We start from the raw sequence: 21,626 nt of genomic DNA on the forward strand, positions 1-21,626 counted from the left end.
TTTGGACTGAATTGTGGTTATCAAGTAAATGATTAACTTGAACTCAATTGACTTTCCTGTGTGCAATGATTACTGACTTTATTGACCAATTCTTACCAGTCTGGCAGGCATATATAAGACTTTATGTGACAAAACCAGTCTATTATATTCATTATTAATTTGTAATATGATTTCAAACAAAAATTAATGAGAATTTTATAAATTATGATCAACAGAGGGTTCTGGGTGGCTCAGTTGGTTAAGCATCTGCCTTCAGCTCAGGTCATGATCCTAGGGTCCTGGGATCAAGTCTCACATCTGGGTCCCTGCTCAGTGGGGAGTCTGTTTCTCTTTCCCCCTCTGCTCCTCCCCTCTGCTTGTGTTCTCTCTTATGCTAATAAATAAATAAAATCTTTAAAAAATATATGACCAATAGAGATCTTTAAAAAATTACAAGATTAATTTTTCCTAACACAAATTTGTATCTTAATTTCCTGGGGAATATCAATATTACTTAGAGCCTATAATCCTATAATCTATATTGAGGAAAATCTTTAGAGCTAATATTTACTTTTAAATTGTCTTATTCTGGAAAAACAGAGTAAGCTAAGGTCATATGAGAAAGCCTTATAAATTAATGGAGTGTAAAATCTATCTGACCTTGCTTTAACTAATCACGTCACAGGCTATCTGCTTATTAGTCATGAAAATTCAACCTGGAACATGAATGAGTCATAAGAAATTGATTTCCCGGCATCATCTATAAGTAGTGAGGATCACAAAAGGAAAACAAAACAAACCCCCAAAACTCCTAGATCTAATTAGAGGAATAAGTAAACAAGTGCTGACTTTGTTCTCTTTTGTCATAAAAGGGAAAAAAACCAAACTAAGTCCATGTATTAACCAAATAAATCTCTTCTTTAAAGCATTAGGTCTTGGATTTTCTGAGAAACTTTAAAAGTTCACGCTATATTTAGTTATTATGCACACTCATCAGCTTTCTTCTACTTTTCTAACAGCAGAGTAAAATTTTTTTGATTGTTTTGTTGGCCTCCCCTTAAATTCCTTTCAAAACAACTTTAGTTATTTATTCTAAAGACCTATAAAGATCCAGGGTCTCCCTCTATATAGAGTCTACAAAAAAAGTTTTTAACATTGAGCTTTTCTCCTCTAAAGAACTTAGAGTTAGTGAAAACATATACTTAATGAAGCAGTTATAGTCATCAAGTTTACTTCAATATTCTGACTTTTAGGGCACTTAGGTGGTTCAGTTGGTTGGGCATCTGCCTTTGGCTTGGGCTGTGATCCCACGGTCCTGGGATCAAACTCCACATCAGGCTCCCTGCTCAGTGGGGAGTCTGTTTCTCTTTCCCTCCACCCCTCACTCATGCTTGCTCTGTCTCTCTAGTGCTCTCTCAAATAAATAATCTTTTTAAAAAAAGATTTTATTTATTCATGAGAGAGAGAGAGAGAGGCGCAGAGGGAGAAGCAGGCTCTGTGCAGGGAGCCCGACATAGGACTTGATCCCGCGTCTCCAGGATCACACCCCAAGCTGAAGGCGGCGCTAAACCGCTGGGCCACCAAGGCTGCCCCTCTCCCCTTTTTAAGATTTTATTTATTTATTAATGAGAGACACAGTGAGAGAGAGGCAGAGACACAGGCAGAGGGAGAAGCAGGCTCCATGAAGGGAGCCTGACACAGGACTGGATCCTGGTTCTCCAGGATCAGCCCTGGGCTGAAGGTGGTGCTAAACTGCTGAGCCACCCAGGCTGCCCTCAAATAAATAAAATCTTTAAAAAAAACCCCACAACATTCTGATTTTCAAAAAAAAAAAAGAAAAATTCCCTAAAATACAAACTAGTGAGTCTGAGATCCTGCTCTCTTAGAACCACTACAAGTTTATAATATGAGTAATTCAAGTAAGGCTAATTTTAATTCTGAGGAATACTGTATATATAGCTCTCTCTGGAAGGCATGTGAAAATGATCCTCTTGGTATCATCTCACAAAGAGTGATAATGAAAGAAATATGTAGTAATATGCCTCAGGGCTCCATCCTCAGGCAGATTTTGCTCAACATTTTATTAATGATTTTGATGCTGGGCACTAATGGAATACTCATCAAATTTGTGGAAGACATAAAGCTGAAAATAAGCCCTAACTTAATACAAGGCAGGAAAAAAACCAACTATGAAAGACTTCCAGAGGAGGGAATAATGGGCCAAATCTAACAAAGCCAAATAGAACAGGTTAAATGTGTGATTCTAAACCTCACTGAACTGAATCAGAAGAGAGAATCCAGCTTGCCACCCACACAGGCAGGTAATTTTTTGAAAATGCTTTAGCACAAAACTATAGAAAGGGTATACAAACTCTGAAGTGAGGTAGACCTGGGTTCAAACGCTGGCCCTGACGTTTATCAGTCACTTTGGGTAAGTCAGTTAATCTTTTTGAAACTTAGTTACCTTATCTATAAAGTATGGTACTGTAAGTTACTACTTCCTTTTTATAGGAAAGCTGTGAAATGGAAGCAGTATACATAAAGATATAATCCAATTTCTAGAATATAGTACTTATTCAATAGTGTTCTTCTTTTACAATGGAGTAGGCTAAATAGTATAAGGTTTCTCTGCAACCTACTCTGAAGCCATGACTATGAAGTCCTTTATTTTTATCTAAAACAACGTATCTACAAGTAGAGGATAAGAAAGATGGATTTCAAGGTTCTAGTCACAGTAAGCCCAATAAGGAACAACCAATAATATCTAAATGCTTTGACTATATTAATATAAGTAAAAGAGACACATGCGAGCGTAGAGCGGGTCTGTACCAGGGAGGTACAGAGGAAGAGAATCTCAAGCGGACTCCCTGCTGAGGACAGAGCCCAACATAGGGCTTGATCTTATGACCCTGAGATCATGACCTGAGCTGAATCAAGAGTTGGATTCTTAACCAACTGAGCCACCCATGTGCCCCTAGACTACTGAATTTGTAATTAGGATTTTTGACAAACTAAAACGTTTAAGAGAAATGGTCCTTTGAAGTCTTGAAGTAATGCTGCCTGAGGAACAGTTAATGAACAAAGGACTATTTACCCTAAGGAAGAGTAAGACTCAGGAGGGCCCTGACAGTTGTCTTCATGTGCAAAGTAGAAGAAGAGTAAAATTTGTTCCAGAGGCTCCTGAAGGCAAAATTGGAATCAACAAATAACCTGTAAGTAGAATAATTTCTACACAAACTTAGGAAGAGGTTTTTAATATCTCACTAAAATTAAACAGACTCAGGGGATCCCTGGGTGGCTCAGCAGTTTAGCGCCTGCCTTTGGCCCAGGGCGTGATCCTGGAGTCCAGGGATCGAGTCCTGTGTCGGGCTCCCTGCATGGGGCCTGCTTCTCCTTCTGCCTGTGTCTCTGCCTCTCTCTCTCTCTCTCTCTCTCTCTCTCTCTCTCTCTCTCTGTGTCTCTCTCATGAATAAATAAATGGAATCTTAAAAAATAATAAAAAAAAAATTAAACAGGTTCGAGAGATTAAATTTACAGTAGTGTATTCAAACAATGGCTATTTGTTAAAGAAGTTATATAAAGAATTCAATTTAGAAAAGAGTGATAATGGGCAGCCCGGGTGGCTCAGAGGTTTAGCGCCTGCCTTCAGCCCAGGGCATGACCCTGGAGACCCGGGATCGAGTCCCACGTCGGGCTCCCTGGATGGAGCCTGCTTCTTCCTCTGCCTGTGTCTCTGTCTCTCTCTCTCTCTCTGTGTCTCTCATGAATAAATAAATAAGATCTTTAAAAAAAAAAAAAAAAAAAAGAGTGGTAATGAAATGAATCCTATAGTCCTTAACTGTATAGACTGCTTTGACCACTGATGTAGCACATTCATTTTCCAAAACAAAAAGAGCCATGACCTCAACACTTAGCTTATTTAAACTTATATTTAGCTTATTTATTGCTTTCTGTGACTGGTAGAGTTGAATATATATTATACATATAAGGATACACATACACATTTTTAAAAACTTTATAACAGCAAATTTTTTTTTCTGAATAATTTCTTAGTACAGTGTCACTAAGTAACTGTCCTACCATATATAACATATCTGTAACATCAAAACCAGTTTAGGTCTCAATTATTGCCTATAACAAGCAGAAGCATAAGTCAAATGTTTTTTCTAAAGTTCAGAGAAATTTCAGGCCTAATAGCATAATGTTACAGTGGTTTAGGCAGTCAAAGAAAAGATAATACTTGCCATTTTTTTAAATTGCCAAATAAAAGTAAATTTGTTTAAGGAAAGCAAGCTACAAAAGAGGTTGGCTTATGAGAATAACAACTCTCTTAAATTTCAGAAGAGAACTTAAAGACATGCTAGATAAGCTCCTACACTGTTCTGATTCAGGCATGTCTGAAATTAAAGAAGCATACCTTGAAGCTCATCAACCTGGTTAATCTTAACTGTAATTTCAAACTTTAGCTCTCATTTCTTTTCTAAAATACCAGTGAGCTTCAAGTGACTTTTAGAACACTAAAAATAAAGTAATTCTGAATGAATTCGAGATCATATTTCATCAAGCAAGTGACATTATCCAGTTTCAATTCACTTCATATGCCTTAAGTGTTAGAGGCACTCACCTCTCTGGTCTTATATTAACCTCTACACTCTCATTATCTTGTTTATCTTTGGTATTCATAAATATCAAGGCTGGGGTGTTCAAAATACCATAAGCTACATATGAATCACTTCACAAAACATTAATTAATATAGGTTAACAATCACTTAATCTGAAATCTTTGGGACCAGACGTGATTTGGAATACAGATTTTTTTTTAACATGAAGGGTAATATGGAGCATATATAGCTTATTACATAACACCTCCAGTGGAGCCCAAGGCATCATCCTGTAGTCAAGCATGCTGAGACTTTCACAGCAAAGCATAGGAATGCTCACATGAAGTGGGATAAATAAGGACTATATAAATAGCATCCTGTGAGTTGAGGTGAGGTTGCAAATAACATTTAAAAAACTTTTGGATTTTAGAATCATATAAAAGATTGTGGATGTATGTTCTAGCCTTACCTCAACATGCAGCATGAGTAAAACTGGAAAGTGTTGACATTTTGAAAATTTCCTTTGCTAATAATATTTAGTTGACTGATAACATGGGAGGAATGTCAAAATCCTATTGGATATCCAGTACTTAAAAGTATATACTGATAAGGATGTTAATTCCACCTGTAAGATGTGTTTGCACTTAAGACAATAACTATTCTAAGCCAAAATAATGTGTTACACCTGCATAATTTATCAAAATTTTGTTTATTTATTTAATTTTTACCAAAATTTTGTAGATGTCCACTCATAGGCAATGCAATAGAATCTTTAAAAGCACTATAAAACCATTAAGACTATCCTGAACCTAATTCTTAAAAAATGTTTCATAAAGTTTATTATAAATGGGGACTAAGAATATCTTAGCTCTGACAGATCATATACACAAAAAGATTATTTTCTTTTTCTTTGAGATACTGTTGAATAATGGAAAAAATAGAGGCCTTTAGGTCAAAGGATAGATATCAAGCCCTGCATTGGGCTCCCTGCTCAGCAAAAAGCCTACTTCTCCCTCTTTCTTTGCTCCTCCCCCTGCTCGTCATGCTGTCTCTCCCTCTCAAAAAAATAAGTAAAATCTTTGAATAAACAAACAAATAAATAAAAATGTAAGTATTTCAGGGGCACCTGGGTGGCTCACTGGGCTGAGTGTCTGACTCTTGATTTTGGCTCAGGTCATGGTCTCAAGGTTGTGAGACTGAGCCCTGCTTTGGGCTCCATGCTTGGTGGGGAATCTGTTTGAGATTTTCTCTCTGTTTCCCTCCTCAGTCCCTGCTCATGCTCTCTCTCAAATAAACAAATCTTAAAAAAAATACATATTAAAAAATTTTTTTTAAATTAAAATGCTTTCCATTAAAATGTTCTGATTATTGAATTATTACTAAATCAAAATGCTTTAAATTAAAATGTTTTTTATGTATGCATTAACCAAAGAGATACATATACACTCTTCATGTATACTCCCAAAACACAAAAGGTGCTTTTCTTATATTGTTACAGAAAACTGTACCGTTTTTTAAAATAAAATCTGTAACTCTTAAATTATCTCTATAGTTTGTATAGCTAAGTGTAATAAAGGAAGAAAAGTTGAGGGGAAAATATTCAATTTTATGCTGCAATTAAGGAAAGATACTTACTCAATTTTCTGCTGCAGCTGTTCAGAAAGCTTTTTATTTTCTTCCTGGAGAGTATTCTTTTCATTCACTTAAACATAATATGAAAAAGAAGCACATATTATAGCTATATGAACATGTCTGTTAGGCTTTTTTAATAATATCATTAATTATGGAGAAATTAGGATTTCTAGTTCTAAGTCATATGTTAGAGTTAATACTACTGTGCAAGACTAATCCGTTACTAGGTAGTGATTACTACATCCCATATATTGTGCCAGTTCCATGTAACTAATTAACTGATAATTTTATTTTATGCTTTAGGCAAAAGAGAAAAAGTACTTCATGTACTGGGGAGTACAGTTTAATTATCCATACTAAGGTCAAGGGAGCATTCCATCTGTTGCTCAGCCCTACTAATTTCAAATACTATTTTAGTAAAAGATATCTTGAAATAAATCTGATAATAACAGTAAAATAACACTGAATAGCAGTATATAATTTTTATAACGTAAGCAGATTTAGGTCCAATTTTCTTCCTTAGTCATACCCTGTTTCATAATTTTGGTATTAGTATTTGTTTGAATCTACCTTGACTAAATTTGTGTTTATTTAATTTAGAAAGCAGAAACTCAACTTTGGGCTATAATTTCCACTTCAATCAGCACAAAATTATTATAAATCCTTAGTATGAAGTCACTGTTAAAGCACATTCTTCACTAGGAGGAATATCAAGATCATAGTAAATATGACTAAACCTCTAAAAAAGAAAGTTAATCATATTCCAAAAATATGTTAATAACTTAGTGGTTTACAAATCTAAACATATTTTCCTTCGTTGAGTAAATAAAATTTTTTTTGGCTATCTATAATATGTGAGGTTACTAAACTAACCCTGGTTAACTTTACTAAGTACCAGTTAAATTATATGAAATAAGATAAAACTAAGGAAACAAACATGGACATGATCAAAGGAAATTTCCTTCTTGCTTTACAGCTGCTAAGACTTGAGGGCAAATGTGAACAGTGTATATCCCATCTTTTTGTACCCTATTTCTTATTGAAATAAGCATTAAATTAAATCTACAGAAAGGGAATAAAGGACATTTGAACTTTTGCCTACATGAAGAAAAAGGTATATAAACAATCCATTTGACTGCAACCAATTTAATAATAGGTTTAAACAACAGTACATTATGCTTTAAATACTTAATGAATAAAGAAAGGCAACTCACTAAGCTCTGTGATAAGTTTAAGATTCTGCTGCCGGATATTTTCAAACTCTTGCTGTTTTTTCCGCATATGCTCTTCAGTTACTGCACAGCGATCACATAATCCTGCTCTTAGCCTAGGACACAAAACCAAAATATTTTAATTTTTTAAAAAAGATTTTATTTATTCATGAGAAACACACAGAGATTGAGAGAGGCAGAGACACAGGCAGAGGGAGAAGCAGGCTCCATGCAGGGAGCCTGATACGGGACTTGATCCTGGACCTGGGGATCACGCCCCGAGTCAAAGGTAGATACTCAACTGCTGAGCCATCCAGGCATCCCAAAACCGAAATATTTTTAGAGTAGAACTTATTCTCACCAGAAAACAAATATGTGAGATGATGCTATGTTAATTACTGGAAATTCTTTCACGATGTATATGTTTACCAAATCACCATGATGTACGTTTTATTTTACACTTTTATCAATTATCAATTATACCTCTATAAAGCTGAAATTCAATTTTTCAACTACTAAAAGTTATTTCCTTATATTTGGACTCCAAGATTTTTATACTTTATAAAGCTCTAAAGAACTGACTTGGTAAATATAGAGAAAATTAACTAGTTTAATGATGTATTATTCCTTTAACATATTCTAGAATAGGCTGAAATCATGCGACAACATCACTTTCTACAATAGATTATAATTCCAAGTGGAATTCTGTAAATTCTGCCAATTTTATTTATTTATTTTTTAAAGACGTATTCATTCATTCATTCTTGAGACAGAGAGAGAGGCAGGGACATAGGCAGAGGGAGAAGCAGGCTCCATGCAGGGGGCCTTACATGGGACTCAATACCGGGAGGCCAGGATCACACCCTGGGCCAAAGGCAGGCACTCAACTGCTGAGCCACCCAGGCATCCCAAATTCTGCCAATTTTGAACTCTATCCAAGGAACTTATTTATTGAAGAAACTGACCTTGTTTTATTTTATTATAGTCAAAATATGAACTCCAGTCCAGTACCATGGGGCTGAATTATATATTAAGCAAGCTGGCATCTTTCCTTTCCATGTAAATGCAAATTGTTTTGGACACTGTTTATTGATGGATTAAAAAAAACAATATATTTAAAGAACAAATTAAAAAATATACTAGAATATTAAATGCATTGCTGGAGCCTTTTCTAGTAAAGATAGTAGGGGAATAGCTATTTTGGGGCCATATTTTGTTTAGGTGACACCTATTGCCCTAATAGGGGAGGTCTTCTACCATTGCCTGCCATAACCCCTGTTAGATGCTGCACTGTACCACTCGGAAGTCCCTAAGGCGAGAAGACTGGAATTAAATTAGAAATCAATAACAAGGGCAGCCTGGGTGGCTCAGCGATTTAGTGCCGCTTTCAGCTTGGGGTGTGATCCTGGAGACCCGGGATCCGGTCCTGCGTCGGGCTCCCTGCATAGAGCCTGCTTCTCCCTCTGCTATGTCTCTGCCTCTCTCTCTCTCTGTGTCTCTCATGAATAAATAAATAAATAAAAAGAAAAAAGAAAAAGAAATCAATAAGAAAATTTAGAAAATCCATAAATCTGTGAATCTTAAACAATGTACTTCTAAATAAACAATGAGTTAAAATAGAATCACAAGGAAAAATGACAAAAATAGGCCATAACACACATGTACATATAAAGCAATGATCAATAAATAAAAAGTTCTTGAATATTAAACATGTGACTATCAAAACAACTTCAATAGTAGGGTTGTTGGAAAATAGAAGTCTTCCAGAACATGGGGTGGGGGGTGGGGTAACAGAAATCAGAGAAAAGATTATAAAGTATTACTTTATGACCAAGAAATGTTACAAAAAGAGATAACATATTAAACTGGAGACAGGAAATAACAGAAAAAGATTGCCAGACCTTTAGAGATACTAGCCTTCAGGTTAGTAACAGGCTGAGTGCCTAACACACTGAAGGAAAAACACATACAGCTCCCCCTCACAAAATTTCAGAATGATAAAAAGATCAAAAGTCCCAGGAAAGAAAAAATGTTACAAAGAATAACATTAGAATGATATCAGTCTTATCAACATTGGATGCAAAGATAATGAGAAAACAAATGTCTTCAAAGTTTGGAGGAAAATTATTTTGGAAACTAGAATTTTATATCCTTTCAAAATATCATCTAAATCTACAGTAAAATAACATTTTTAGATATGCAGAGACTCTGAAAATTTACTTTCTGTGCTCTTTTCAGCAGATACTTGAGGGTGACCTATAACAAAATAAGCATGAAAAAACCAATAAAAAGGAAAAATAGGCCCACATTTCATCAACCATGTTCACTTGAATATCTTCAAGGTCTAAAATAGTGCCTTGGCACAAAACAAGTGCTCCATAATTATTTGCTAACATGAACATGAGTAGAAAGAAATAATGGCATTAATGTGGGGATCCAGTGAAGAGAAACTCCAGAATGGCAGTTGTAGAATAACCTAGAAAGTAAATGGTCCAAATCAGTACAGAGTATTTCAGCGAAAGAAGTATGCCTTCAAGGAAAAGAACAAAAAAAGATTATAATCAATAAATAGAATAACACATTACATAATACTAATGACATGGTAAGGAAAACATGTTTCTTATCTCAATATGAAAAAAGTTGTTAGAACTTCTAGGAAAAACACAGCAAACTCACTTAAATATGTCCAAGTCATAATATAATTATGGGCTGATTTGAGCAAGATATGAAACAGAATAGAAAAGAATCTATGTGGCCTGGACATTGGAAACAGTCTCAAGTGGCACAGAGGTCATGATATTGGATCTGTAGAGAAGGAAATCTTATTCTGGCTCAGCTGAGAGTATTTACAGAGTCAATAAATAAACACTGTTTACAATTTTTCAGCTTCTATAATTAACTTATAAACCAAATATAAAAGATTGAGATCTGGTAACAGAAAACAATGTAACATTTATCAAGCTTGTCATTATTTACACTTAAAGGTTCAGCTGAACAGAGTGGGAAGTAGAAGAGAGGAAGAATGATGCCGGGAAGGGTTAAAGTATCAATACCTTCCTGCAATATAGTGGTGAGTTCAGGGAGACGGTTCAGACATTTTCCTAAAATATATTCCTGTAAAGACATACTTTTTTTTTTTTTTTTTTAAAGATTTTATTTATTTATTCATGAGAGACACACAGAGAGAGAGGCAGAGACACAGGCAGAGGGAGAAGCAGGCTCCATGCAGGGAGCCCGACGTGGGACTGGATCCGGGGACTCCAGGATCACGCCCTGGGCCAAAGGCAGGCGCTAAACCGCTGCGCCACCCAGGGATCCCTGTAAAGACATACTTTTACAAAAATGTATGTATTAAATAGGCTGGAAGGTAAAATAGAACTAAAATAGTAACTATTCAAAAATACGCAAGAGATAAATAGTATACTCATCTTCATAGTAAGAAGTAGGCAGATAATGTCTCAAATTGATAAATCAAGTGTTAGAGTGAAAATACATTATTTATGGGGCACCTGGGTGGCTCAGTCCGTTGAGTGTCTGCCTTGGGCTCAGGTCATGATCTCAGGGTCCTGAGACTGAGCCCTGTGTTGGGCTCCCTGCTCAGCGGGAAGTCTGCTTCTCCCTCTCCCTCTGCCTGCTGCTCCCCCTGCTTGTGCTCCCTCTCTTGTTCTTTCTCTCAAATAAAAAAAATAAAATCTTAAAAAAAAAAAAAAACATCATTTAGAACTTTGGTGAATGAAGAACTGGGACTGGCAGGGGTGGCAAAGAGAAGAACAAAAAAACCTACTGCTTTTATAGTAATTATACAACTTTATACAACGTACATGCCTTACTTGAATAAAAATTCAAAGGGGGGAAATATAAGCTAAATGGTATATTCCTTTTATCATAGCATTTTAATTTAATAGTAGTACATTCTAGTAAACTTTGTGTGCCATCTTTTTGAGAATTAAGGTACTAAAAAAGACATACATCTTCTTGTCTTTCTGCTCTAATACATGTCTTCAGATTCTCAAGCATTTCTAAAGCTAATGGTAAAGTCTGTTTATGCCCTTAAAATTCTAAAGGAAACAAGTCTCTGTAAACTATTCCAAAACCAAGACACTATTAAACTATTTTAAGAGGAAACTCAATTTTAACCATTTGCTTAAAGTACCTGACATTTCATATTTACATTTCTCTTTTAAGATTTGTTCAAATAGCTTAGGGTCCAATTAATAAAAATTCAAATATTTGACCCAATTGTGGTAAATAATTTACACACAGAATTTTTAAACTATAAAGGCCAAAGAGATGGGGGATCCCTGGGTGGCTCAGCGGTTTGGCGCCTGCCTTTGGCCCAGGGCGTGATCTTGGAGTCCCGGGATCAAGTCCCATGTCAGGTTCCCTGCATGGAGTCTGCTTCTCCCTCTGCCTGTGTCTCTGCCTCTCTCTCTCTCTCTCTCTGTCTCTCATGAATAAATAAATAAAATCTTAAAAAACAAAAAAATAAAGGCCAAAGAGAACAGAACATTGAAAAGTCACTGATGGGGCTCCTGGAAGGCTCAGTCAGTAGAGCATGTGACTCTTGATCTCAGCATTTTGAGTTCAAGTCCCACGTTGGGTGTAGAGCTCACTTAAAAATAAATAAATAAAAATTAAAATAAAAAATTGAAAAAGTCATTTTTGAAAAACACTGAATGAAGGAGATAAATGGCATTTAACAATTCTAATGGTTATTTAAATGTCATTCTACTAGTTGACTTGTCAGTAAAAACTGAACACTACTTTGTTTCTAAGAAATCAAATCTAATATATTAAAATATCATAATGTATCATCAAAAACAATCCCTCAGAACCCCTACTTTCAAGTTTAAAAATGCTACTTGTATAGACAGTTCTAAAATGAAACAATATTTCCTAACTTGTTTATTACTACCAGTTTTCTCCAGTCAACTGCCATTCTTTTTTTTTAAATTGGAGTTCAATTTGCCAACATATAGCATAACACCCAGTGCTCATCCTGCCAAGTGTCCCCCTCAGTGCCCATCACCCAGTCACCTCAATCCCGTGCCCACTTCCCCTTCCACTACCCCTTGTTCATTTCCCAGAGTTAGGGGTCTCTAGGTTTTGTCACCCTCACTGATATTTTCACTCATTTTATCTCCTTTCCCTTTGTTCCCTTTCACTAATTTTTATATTCCCCAAATGAATGAGACCATATAATGTTTGTCCTTTTCTGATTGACTTATTTCACTCAGCATAATACCCTCCAGGTCCCTCCAAATTCAACTGCCATTCTTGATAACATCTGTGAAAAAGAGTCAACTCTTGACTGCTTACAGATCCTAGTTTAAATTTAAATGGATGTGAGAAAATATGCTAGCTCCTATTTCTATCAGCAAAGTTCCACTGCTTTCCTCTTGCCTCTCTTCCACTGATGCTATCAGAAAAAGAAACATAATTCCACTTGTAAGATTAGAAAGCAACATGCTTCCTAAGTCATATTACAGTTTGCTCATAGAGATGAACAAATAAAACCTTTCATTTTGCAACTGGAAAATTTACCAGACTAACAGAACGCTCAATTGTTTATATCCCAAAAAGATTTCCTCAAATTTATTCATTTTCATTCAAAAGGGTTTACTGAATACCTACAATGAGTACTATACATGCCAATTATACAACAGTGGCCAAGATAATGTCATTTGTTTTAAAGAGCTTACAGTGTATTAGAAAAAGGCAATAAAAAAGTAATTATGGCAAAGTATGATTCACATCGCGACAGTGGAAATACATGGTACTATGAAAGTACTTACCAGAATTAAATCCAGTCTAGAAAGTCAGAGGTTTCATGAAGAATATATTTAAATTCAAATCTATGGGACGCCTGAGTGACTCAGCAGTTGGGCACCTGCCTTTGGCCTAGGGCGTGATCCTGGAATCCCAGGATCGAGTCCCACATCAGGATCCTAGCATGGAGCCTGCTCTCTCTCTGCCTATGTCTCTCATGAATAAATAAAAAAAATCTTAAAAAAAAATCTATGAGTAAGACAAAAAGAGGACAGTCTATTATTTGAAAAATAGTTTCACAACCATAAATCCTCTGATTAGAAGTACAAATTCTCCCTTTCAATGACAGATGAAATATGACTTTCCCATGATTGCCAAAAATGCTTTTAGAAATACTAAAATCTATTAGACAATCATGGTTTAACTACTTTGTTCAGATTTTTTTTTTTTAATGCATTCTGTCTACTTCTCCACACAATGACTATTTCTTAGATTTAGTGAAATACTTTGTTTCCTTTAAGGAAAGTCTGTTACATAAATAGGAGTAGAATATAAATCAGCCACAGAAAATTAGAACTTTTTATTATCTAATTTACTTTTACCAAGTAATTCCTCTCATCTAAACATCTCACAATGTTTTCACGTAAGTATAAAAATAAAAATGGTCTTATCCTACAAAGAGTAGTAGCATGTTTCAGAATTACTGTCTAGAAATTTTAACAAAACACTTTTGCTTTTTAAAGGTCTTGGCAAGGGATGCCTGGATGGCTCAGGGGTGCACTCTGCTTTTCCACTTGGGGCGTGGTATCACGGGGTTCAGGGATCAGGTCCCACATCGGGCTCCCTAAGGGGAGTTTGCTTCTCCCTGTGTCTCTGCCTCTCTCTCTCTCTCTGTGTCTCTCATGAATAAATAAACAAAATCTTAATAAAATAAAATAAAATAAAATAAAAAATAAAGGTCTTGGCAAAACATTCATTTGTATAGATTCTTAAAGCTTGCTCTATTTATCATTCTTATGTAACATAAAACTACAATGAAATTTTAAATAAGGCAGAATTTTACCAAATTATCTACTTAGACATTTAAAAGTAGAATATAGTTAGCAATTTAAAGGAGAAATAAAAAACAAAACTTCCCCCAAAAAACCAGACTAGAAAATGGACAATGCTGGGGAGTTAATATTTCAGAGTATCTGTTTTGGTAACTTTAGGTCAAATACAAATACTTTGAAATGATCAGTTAAAGTATAATTCATTTATATCACATTTACAAAATTAAAACAATATACAAGCAAGGCTTCAGGAACACAGAAAATAGGGGGTTTGTAAGGTCAAATTTTACCTCATTATCCATTAACTGTGATTTAGGGACAGTTTCTTCAATCTTTGCTAGCTAAGTTTCCTCACATGTAAAATGGTTTTATCATCTGCCTTATAGCTTTAATGTGAAGATTAAGTGCTAGATGTCTGGGTACAAAGTGAGCCTTCAATAGATATCAATTGCCAGAGGTTTTTTTTTTTTTTTTTTTTTTTTTTTAAGATTTTTATTTATTTATACTCATGAGAGACACAGAGAGAGAAAGAGGGGCAGAGACACAGGGAGAGGGAGAAGCAGGCTCATGCAGGGAGCCTGAACTGACGTGGGCTTCGATCCTGAGTCTCCAGAATTACGCCCTGGGCTGAAGGTGGAGCTAAACTGCTGTGCCACCGGGACTGCCCTGATTGCCAGAGTTAAAGCCTAAGAAAGATATGCTCTCCACCATTCCTCCTAAATGCTCCAATACATATCCAGAGAAAACAAGGAAATCCCTCACCACACTAAGAGTACCTAGCTGATGGTTTCCCTTTTGATCCTGAACTGGGGAGAAGAAGGGGGCAAATGACTTTCTAGTTTCCTGATACCTCAGCAGGAGAGAGACTGGGTCTGGCTACTCTACAGACTGGAGTACAAATGGCTGGAATCATAGTCACCAATTAGGAAGGACACTATAAGTTTTAAAAAATTGTTATTATATACTTTTACTTGTATTAATCTCATTTTATCTTCAAAATAGCCCATGACATTTATGGTTAATGTCATGTCATATGTTCTTGACTTTTCTTCTACTCTGATAATTTTTCTTTCTCAATTTTTTTTGGCTGGCTGAATCCTTATTCTTCATTAAACCTTAATTAGTATGTCGAAGGATTCAGCCCTAACACTTCTAATTTTCTTCCAATACTCTAACATGTCCTTAGATCTCTTACCCAGTCTCTAGGTTTCAAATGCCGTTTATATACAGATGACTTTCAAATTCTTTTCTCTAGCCCTAATCTCTCTAGTTAGTTTCAGACTCAACATACCTATCTACTTGACATCTCCACATGGATATAACAGATGCTGTCAATACCTGCTCATATTCCTTCGTAATTTCCCTGCTTAAACCCTCCAAGTGCTTCCTGTTGCAATTAAAATCCAAGCTTTTTGACTATGATTCTACATAATCTGGTTACTCCCACCTTTCCAATCCTAGCTCCTATCATTCTCCTACTCATTAAGTTAGAACCACAGACGACTTCCTATTCTTCAAATATTTCAAAACTCATTTCTACCTAGTTGTTTTGCATTTGTCTGTTCTCCAGGTGACTAGCTCTTATCTGTATCATTCAGATCTTAGTTCAAATGGCACCTCCTCAAAAAGGCTATCCCTGACACCTATCCCTTCACTTCCCAATGTCTGTGGTCACTTCATTACATCATATAATTGTATTTCTTCATAGTCCTTACAATCTGAAATCATCTTATTTGTATGACTTGCTCCAAACCTTTGAAAATTAAATATCAGCTTCATGACATACTAGGGATAGTATTATCCCTAGCATGTATAACAACACCTAGATTGTAGTAAGGACTCAAATATTTATGAATCTGAATTAAGGGCACAGTATAAACCTGATTTCAAATTCACACCTATGATTCCAAAGCATATGGAGCTTTATTCCACAATAGGCTGCTTATTTTAGTAAATGTGCATCATCTGGGACAGGAGTTGTAGAAGACAAGCATACAACTGCAATTTGCATAGGTGCATAGTAGTAGGTTACCCCACCACTAAAGGAACAGTGGCAAACTCAAACCCACCAGCCCTTCTGTAACATATACAAAATAGTAACAAAAGAAAATTATTAATTATAAACACAGGAAACATTATTTGTTATAGGTAGTTCAAAGTTTTAAATAGCACTTATAGTTCAGACAGGAAAATACAGCAAATTCTGGAAGTCTCTTCTAAACCTAGGGTGTTAATCTCATAGGAGTGAGAAACAAAGAAGGATGTATGTGGAAGCAGAGTAAGTGATAGGCATCATTTTGGAAATACTCAGAAAGAAGAATCCCTAGACTCTCCGCAAGTAGAGAAATATGCAGGGAAAAAAGGGCAGAATACAAAGACAAATAGAATTGTGAAGCAGTTGCCACCTACTTAGAGGTAAACATGGAATTAAAGGATCAAATGAATTAGAACATTAATTCTAATTAATTAGTGCTACTCTTACGCTTGTCCTGTATCAAATACCAGATAAGGAAATATTATTTAAAGGGTAAATTGTTGAGATTGCTGTAATTAATTAAAAAAAAACGAACTTGCAAGAGTAGATCCTTGATTTCATAAAGTATTTACTCAATGTTGACACTGGATAAAGGGCATTTATATAAAGGTTGGGAAAAGGGTACTTTTAGTCCCAGAACTATTTATAAATTAAAAGCAATGTTCTATTAAGGAGGGAAATAACCTCTTACACAAGAATACCCAAGAACTAGACTCACCGATCTTCTAAAACTTTAATAGTTTCATGGAGGACTTTCTGTTGCTCCCTCAGTTGTTGATTTTTGGTGAAGAATTCCTCTAGTCTCTGCGCATCTCTAAAAGTCAAGAAATAAGTTTTTAAAAAAATCCTAATAGGATAATTATCATAACAGGATTAATTCTACTATAAGAACTCCAAAGTATGGTCTCACATTTACATAACATGTATTTCTTGTATCAAAATAAGTAACTTGAAAGGTAAAGTTTAAATATCTTGTTAATTATAGTTCAAATTATACTAGAATTTGCTACATAGTATTTTTATGTACCATAAAAGTATTGTCCTATTACCAGCCATTCATTATACAATGTTGGAACAGAGGAACAAGTGGATTCTGATGCCATCAGTGGATTTTGATGACTCAATGTTGTCAAAAATGCTATTAAAATGTACACTTACGGTTTTTTATTACCTTGTCTACAGTTGTTAATGTAAGTAACAGATATCTCCACTCATCTCTATTCCAGTTATGGGAGAGTTCATTTGCAAGGACTAAACACTAATTTGTGTATAGCATGCAGAATAGTACAAGCACATATTAAGTTCTATTTAAGTGTTTAACATTGTGATTTTATAGTCAAGAAAAAACAAAGACATCTAAAATTTTCTCCTAGATTACCTAATTTCTTTCCAAGTTAGTGTCTTATTCTATTCCTCCATATTTTTAAAAATCACATTATTATATAAAGTATACATATCATTTAATTCTAAGAAAACCAATTAGGTATTTGACTGGGATTTTCTGTATGGTCTTGAAGCTGAAAAAGATAATACTGTGATTGAAATATCTTCCTCAGTTCTCCCAAGGGTCTAAAATATCAAATGATGACAAACCAGTCCACTTACAAAAAGTAGATGTCAGAATGATTATGTCAAAATGGTTAGACTGTAATATCACTGGTAGCAAAACAGAGTCAAACTAAGTAAAATGCCAGATACCCAATACAGAGGATACCTCATCATGCTGGTTGAACAGCTGACATTGAATGAGAAATGAAAAATCAATACATCTAAGAATAACCGCCTACTGCATATGGTTTTGGTAGCATATGTAGATATCCAAAACCTGGGGAATAATATGGTGATAGCTGAAACTCATTAATTTGGCAGTTTCTCACTTAATTAAAAAAAATTATCAAAAAAAATTATCAAAAAACCCCGCCATATTTTCCAATACTTCTAGAAAATGTATTTAATTCAGATGCAGTACATCAAGCTCTCGCTGATCCTACTTTGCAAGTATTTAACAAATATAACCAAATTTAAAACTTGTCTGAATTAGGGGGAACAACTGAACACATTTTCTAAGTTAACAGATTGTTAGCTGCTAAAAATAATTTGAATTTATTTAATTTAAATCATAAAAATATATCAAATATTACATTCCAGATTCATATATTAAAGACTTAGACACACTCTCTCTCAAGGAATGAAAAGTTCATAGCAAAACTTTTTTCTTAAATTATGAAAAGAGAAAACTTGTAATAGTAATGTAATATCTGATTTTCCTACATCTATACATTGTTTCTATTTAGAATGATTCAGAACATAATAGAATTTGTTTTAAAACCAGACTGACTGATGGCCAAAGTTCAAATTAAATCTAACCTCAATTACTTAATTAAATATTCATGTCAACTCAGTGGTAAACAACAGGTTTCTACTAATTATAAGGATATTTTAACAAATTCTTTAAGAAAGCAAATTGATGAATTCTAAATGGTACAAAAAACAGTCATGCAATTTCAAAAAAATTGAGTGAAAAATATTGTTTTCTTTTAAAGATTTTATTTATTTATTCATGAGAGACACAGAGAGAGAGAGAGAGGCAGAGACACACAGGCAGAGGGAGAAGCAGGCTACACGCAGGGAGCCCAATGTGGGACCCGATACTGGAATTCCAGGATAACGCCCTGGGCCCAAGGCAGGTGCCAAACCACTGAGCCACCCAGGGATCCCCGTTTGTTTTTGTTTTTTTTTTAAGAATTTATTTATTTATTCATGAGAGACAGCGAGAGAGAGAGAGAGAGAAAGAGAGAGAGGGCAGAGAAAGGCAGAGGAAGAAACAGGCTCCTCACAAGGAGTCTGATGTGGGACTTGATCCTGGATTCTGGGATCAAGACCCCAGCCAAAGGCAGACCCTCAACTGCTGAGCCATCCAGGTAATTACAAGTGAAATATATTGTAAGATAGGTTTACCTTAGAACTCATCCAAAGGAAGTTAGTGACTAACTAACCAACTTCACCTATATAAGGTAAGCTCAATGTATCTATCCCACAAGCAACACTCTTACTAGAGACTTAGTATCATTTTCCTAGTAGGCAACCTTCTGTTTTTCTGAGGTAAATGAATATTTTAAATAAATAGCATGTAAATAATAACTGGCATGTAAATGTGGAAAAAACTTTAATTAATTAATTTTAATTAATAAAATATATAATATATATAAATAATATATAAATAAATTTTATATATTTTAATTAAATTTTATTAATTAAGAAATTAAAAGTATGAAAACAGTCCTGTACAACTGCAGGATTTTTTTTCTTTGTAATTTAAAAATTAAAAAAATAATTTAAAGGGATTTATTTGTTGGTGGTTAGTTTATTTGTTGGTTTAGAATTTCTAAATTTCTTGGCAGCTAAAAGGGGAATTATCTTTACTATAAAGCTAGATAACTGAATATGGTAAATGTTAATTTTTATATTTCCTCAGTGAAAATTAAAGTAGTTATTATTTTTCTTTAAAGAAAAGCAGGGGCACCTAGGTGGCCCAGTCAGTTAAGCATTTGCCTTTGGCTCAGGTCATAGTTCGAGCCCCACATTGGGCTCCCTGCTCAGCGGGGAATCTGCTTCTCCCTCTGCTTCCTCCCTTTGCTCATGTTTCCCTCTCTATCCCATGTTCTCTTTCAAATAATTAAATAAAATCTTAAAAAAAAAAGAATGGCAAATAAATAGGATGATCAGATTCATGAATTGATTATTAAGACAGTTAATCAGTTGGTAAGTAATGGATATACATTGGCAAAGAGATGTAGTCCATGTTCACAAGCAGATTAAAACAATCAGGCGGACCTGGCTTAAGTATAACTTTTCAAAAACAATCTCACAATATTCAGCTGTTGACATTTTCCCATGTTTAGTTTTATAAATGAATTTGTGTAAGAGAATACCATGAACTATGTGCAAGAACTATCATCAAAGCACATATCTGAAACAACCAAGTGATGAATAAAATATGGTATAATTAATTCCTCTTCTAATTGCTTTTTTCCAGGTGGGAATATCGAAGGATAGGGAATCCCTTTTTTCTTTTTTAAAGATTTATTTATTTACTCATTCATGAGAGACATAGGCAGAGGGAGAAGTGGGTTCCATGCAGGGAACCCGAAAGGGGACTCAATCTCGTGGTATCACACGCCCTGAGACAAAGGCAGATGCTTAACTGCTGAGCCACCCAGGCATCCCGGGGAATCCCTATCTTACAAATATAGCTATTCTAACAATATGGAGATAAGACATCTTGATTATTCTTACACCCTCACTGTATACTGTAAAATATACCGATATAGGGGGATTATGGTAATATAGTCAAGCTCAAGTTCCTGATCTCACAATGCAAAGATTTAACTTACTACAAAATAGAGCACCTCATGAATTCTCTGATTACTCAGGGAATTCAGTAACTTACCTGTGCTTCCAAAATGTACACCCCAAGCTACCTGAGGTACACAGGTACAAAGCAGTTACAATATATATTAGAAGGTTGCTAAGATGATCAAATGACTCTGTAAACTTACAAATGAAGGCATTATTATCAGCTATTGAAAAACCAGCTTTGTTTCCACTCTTTAAAATTCAAAGTTGTTGTGATAGATTATTTTTGAGAAAGTAAAATTCAGCAATCATTTACAAATTTAAGAAGTTTTTCATGTGGCTGATTGATTATAGATACGGAGAAATACGTTTGTGTAAAAAGTCTGTAATAAAAATGTACATTTGTGATAAGCAAATCTAGATGGCTTCTAATTATGTGTTACCATTCAACTGCAGGGAAATGATTCTGATTCAAGGTCTACCTTGTAGTTATAAATCTAGGATTTAAAATAGTAATATATTTTGGGGCACCTGAGTGGCTCAGTGGTTGAGCCTCTGCCTTTGGCTCAGGTCATGATCCCAGGGTCCTGGGATTGAGTTCTGCATCAGGCTTCCTGCACAGAGCCTGCTTTTCCCTCTGCCTATGTCTCTGCCTCTCTCTACGTGTCTCTCATGAATTAATAAATAAAATCTTTAAAAAAAAAGTAGTATTTTAGAAAATTACTAGGTCTACACGAAGAATCCATTTTAATAAAACTAAATTCCTTTAAAAACATGTTGTGAATGCAACTTAAAATGTGTAATCAAATCACAAACACAGTAATTTCTGTGTTTCAGTACTGCTTCTTAAAAGTGACCAACATTTTGATTAAAAGATGTCATTCTGGGATACCTGGGTAGCTCAGCGGCTCAGTGTTTGCCTCTGGCTCACGGCCTGATCCCAGATTTCCAGGACCGAGTCCCACATCGGGCTCCTTGCATGGAGCCTGCT

The 21,626-nt window shown here is 35.1% G+C and overlaps 1 protein-coding gene across 4 annotated transcripts in view; it reads right to left on the minus strand.

Annotated features, from left to right (window-relative positions):
* The window catches only part of RBBP8 (RB binding protein 8, endonuclease), a 101,136-nt gene that overhangs the window by 38,805 nt on the left and 40,705 nt on the right, over positions 1-21,626 (minus strand). For all 4 annotated transcript variants that reach the window (XM_038543668.1, XM_038543670.1, XM_038543669.1 and 1 more), the window contains 3 exons: positions 16,998-17,093; positions 7,427-7,539; positions 6,216-6,282 (listed from right to left, as the gene is read on the minus strand). In XM_038543668.1, coding sequence (XP_038399596.1) covers positions 6,216-6,282; positions 7,427-7,539; positions 16,998-17,093 — 276 coding nt within the window. The remainder of the gene's footprint in view (positions 1-6,215; positions 6,283-7,426; positions 7,540-16,997; positions 17,094-21,626) is intronic.

Source organism: Canis lupus, chromosome 7, assembly GCF_011100685.1.
Source record: "Canis lupus familiaris isolate Mischka breed German Shepherd chromosome 7, alternate assembly UU_Cfam_GSD_1.0, whole genome shotgun sequence".
NCBI classification, from domain to species: domain Eukaryota; kingdom Metazoa; phylum Chordata; class Mammalia; order Carnivora; family Canidae; genus Canis; species Canis lupus.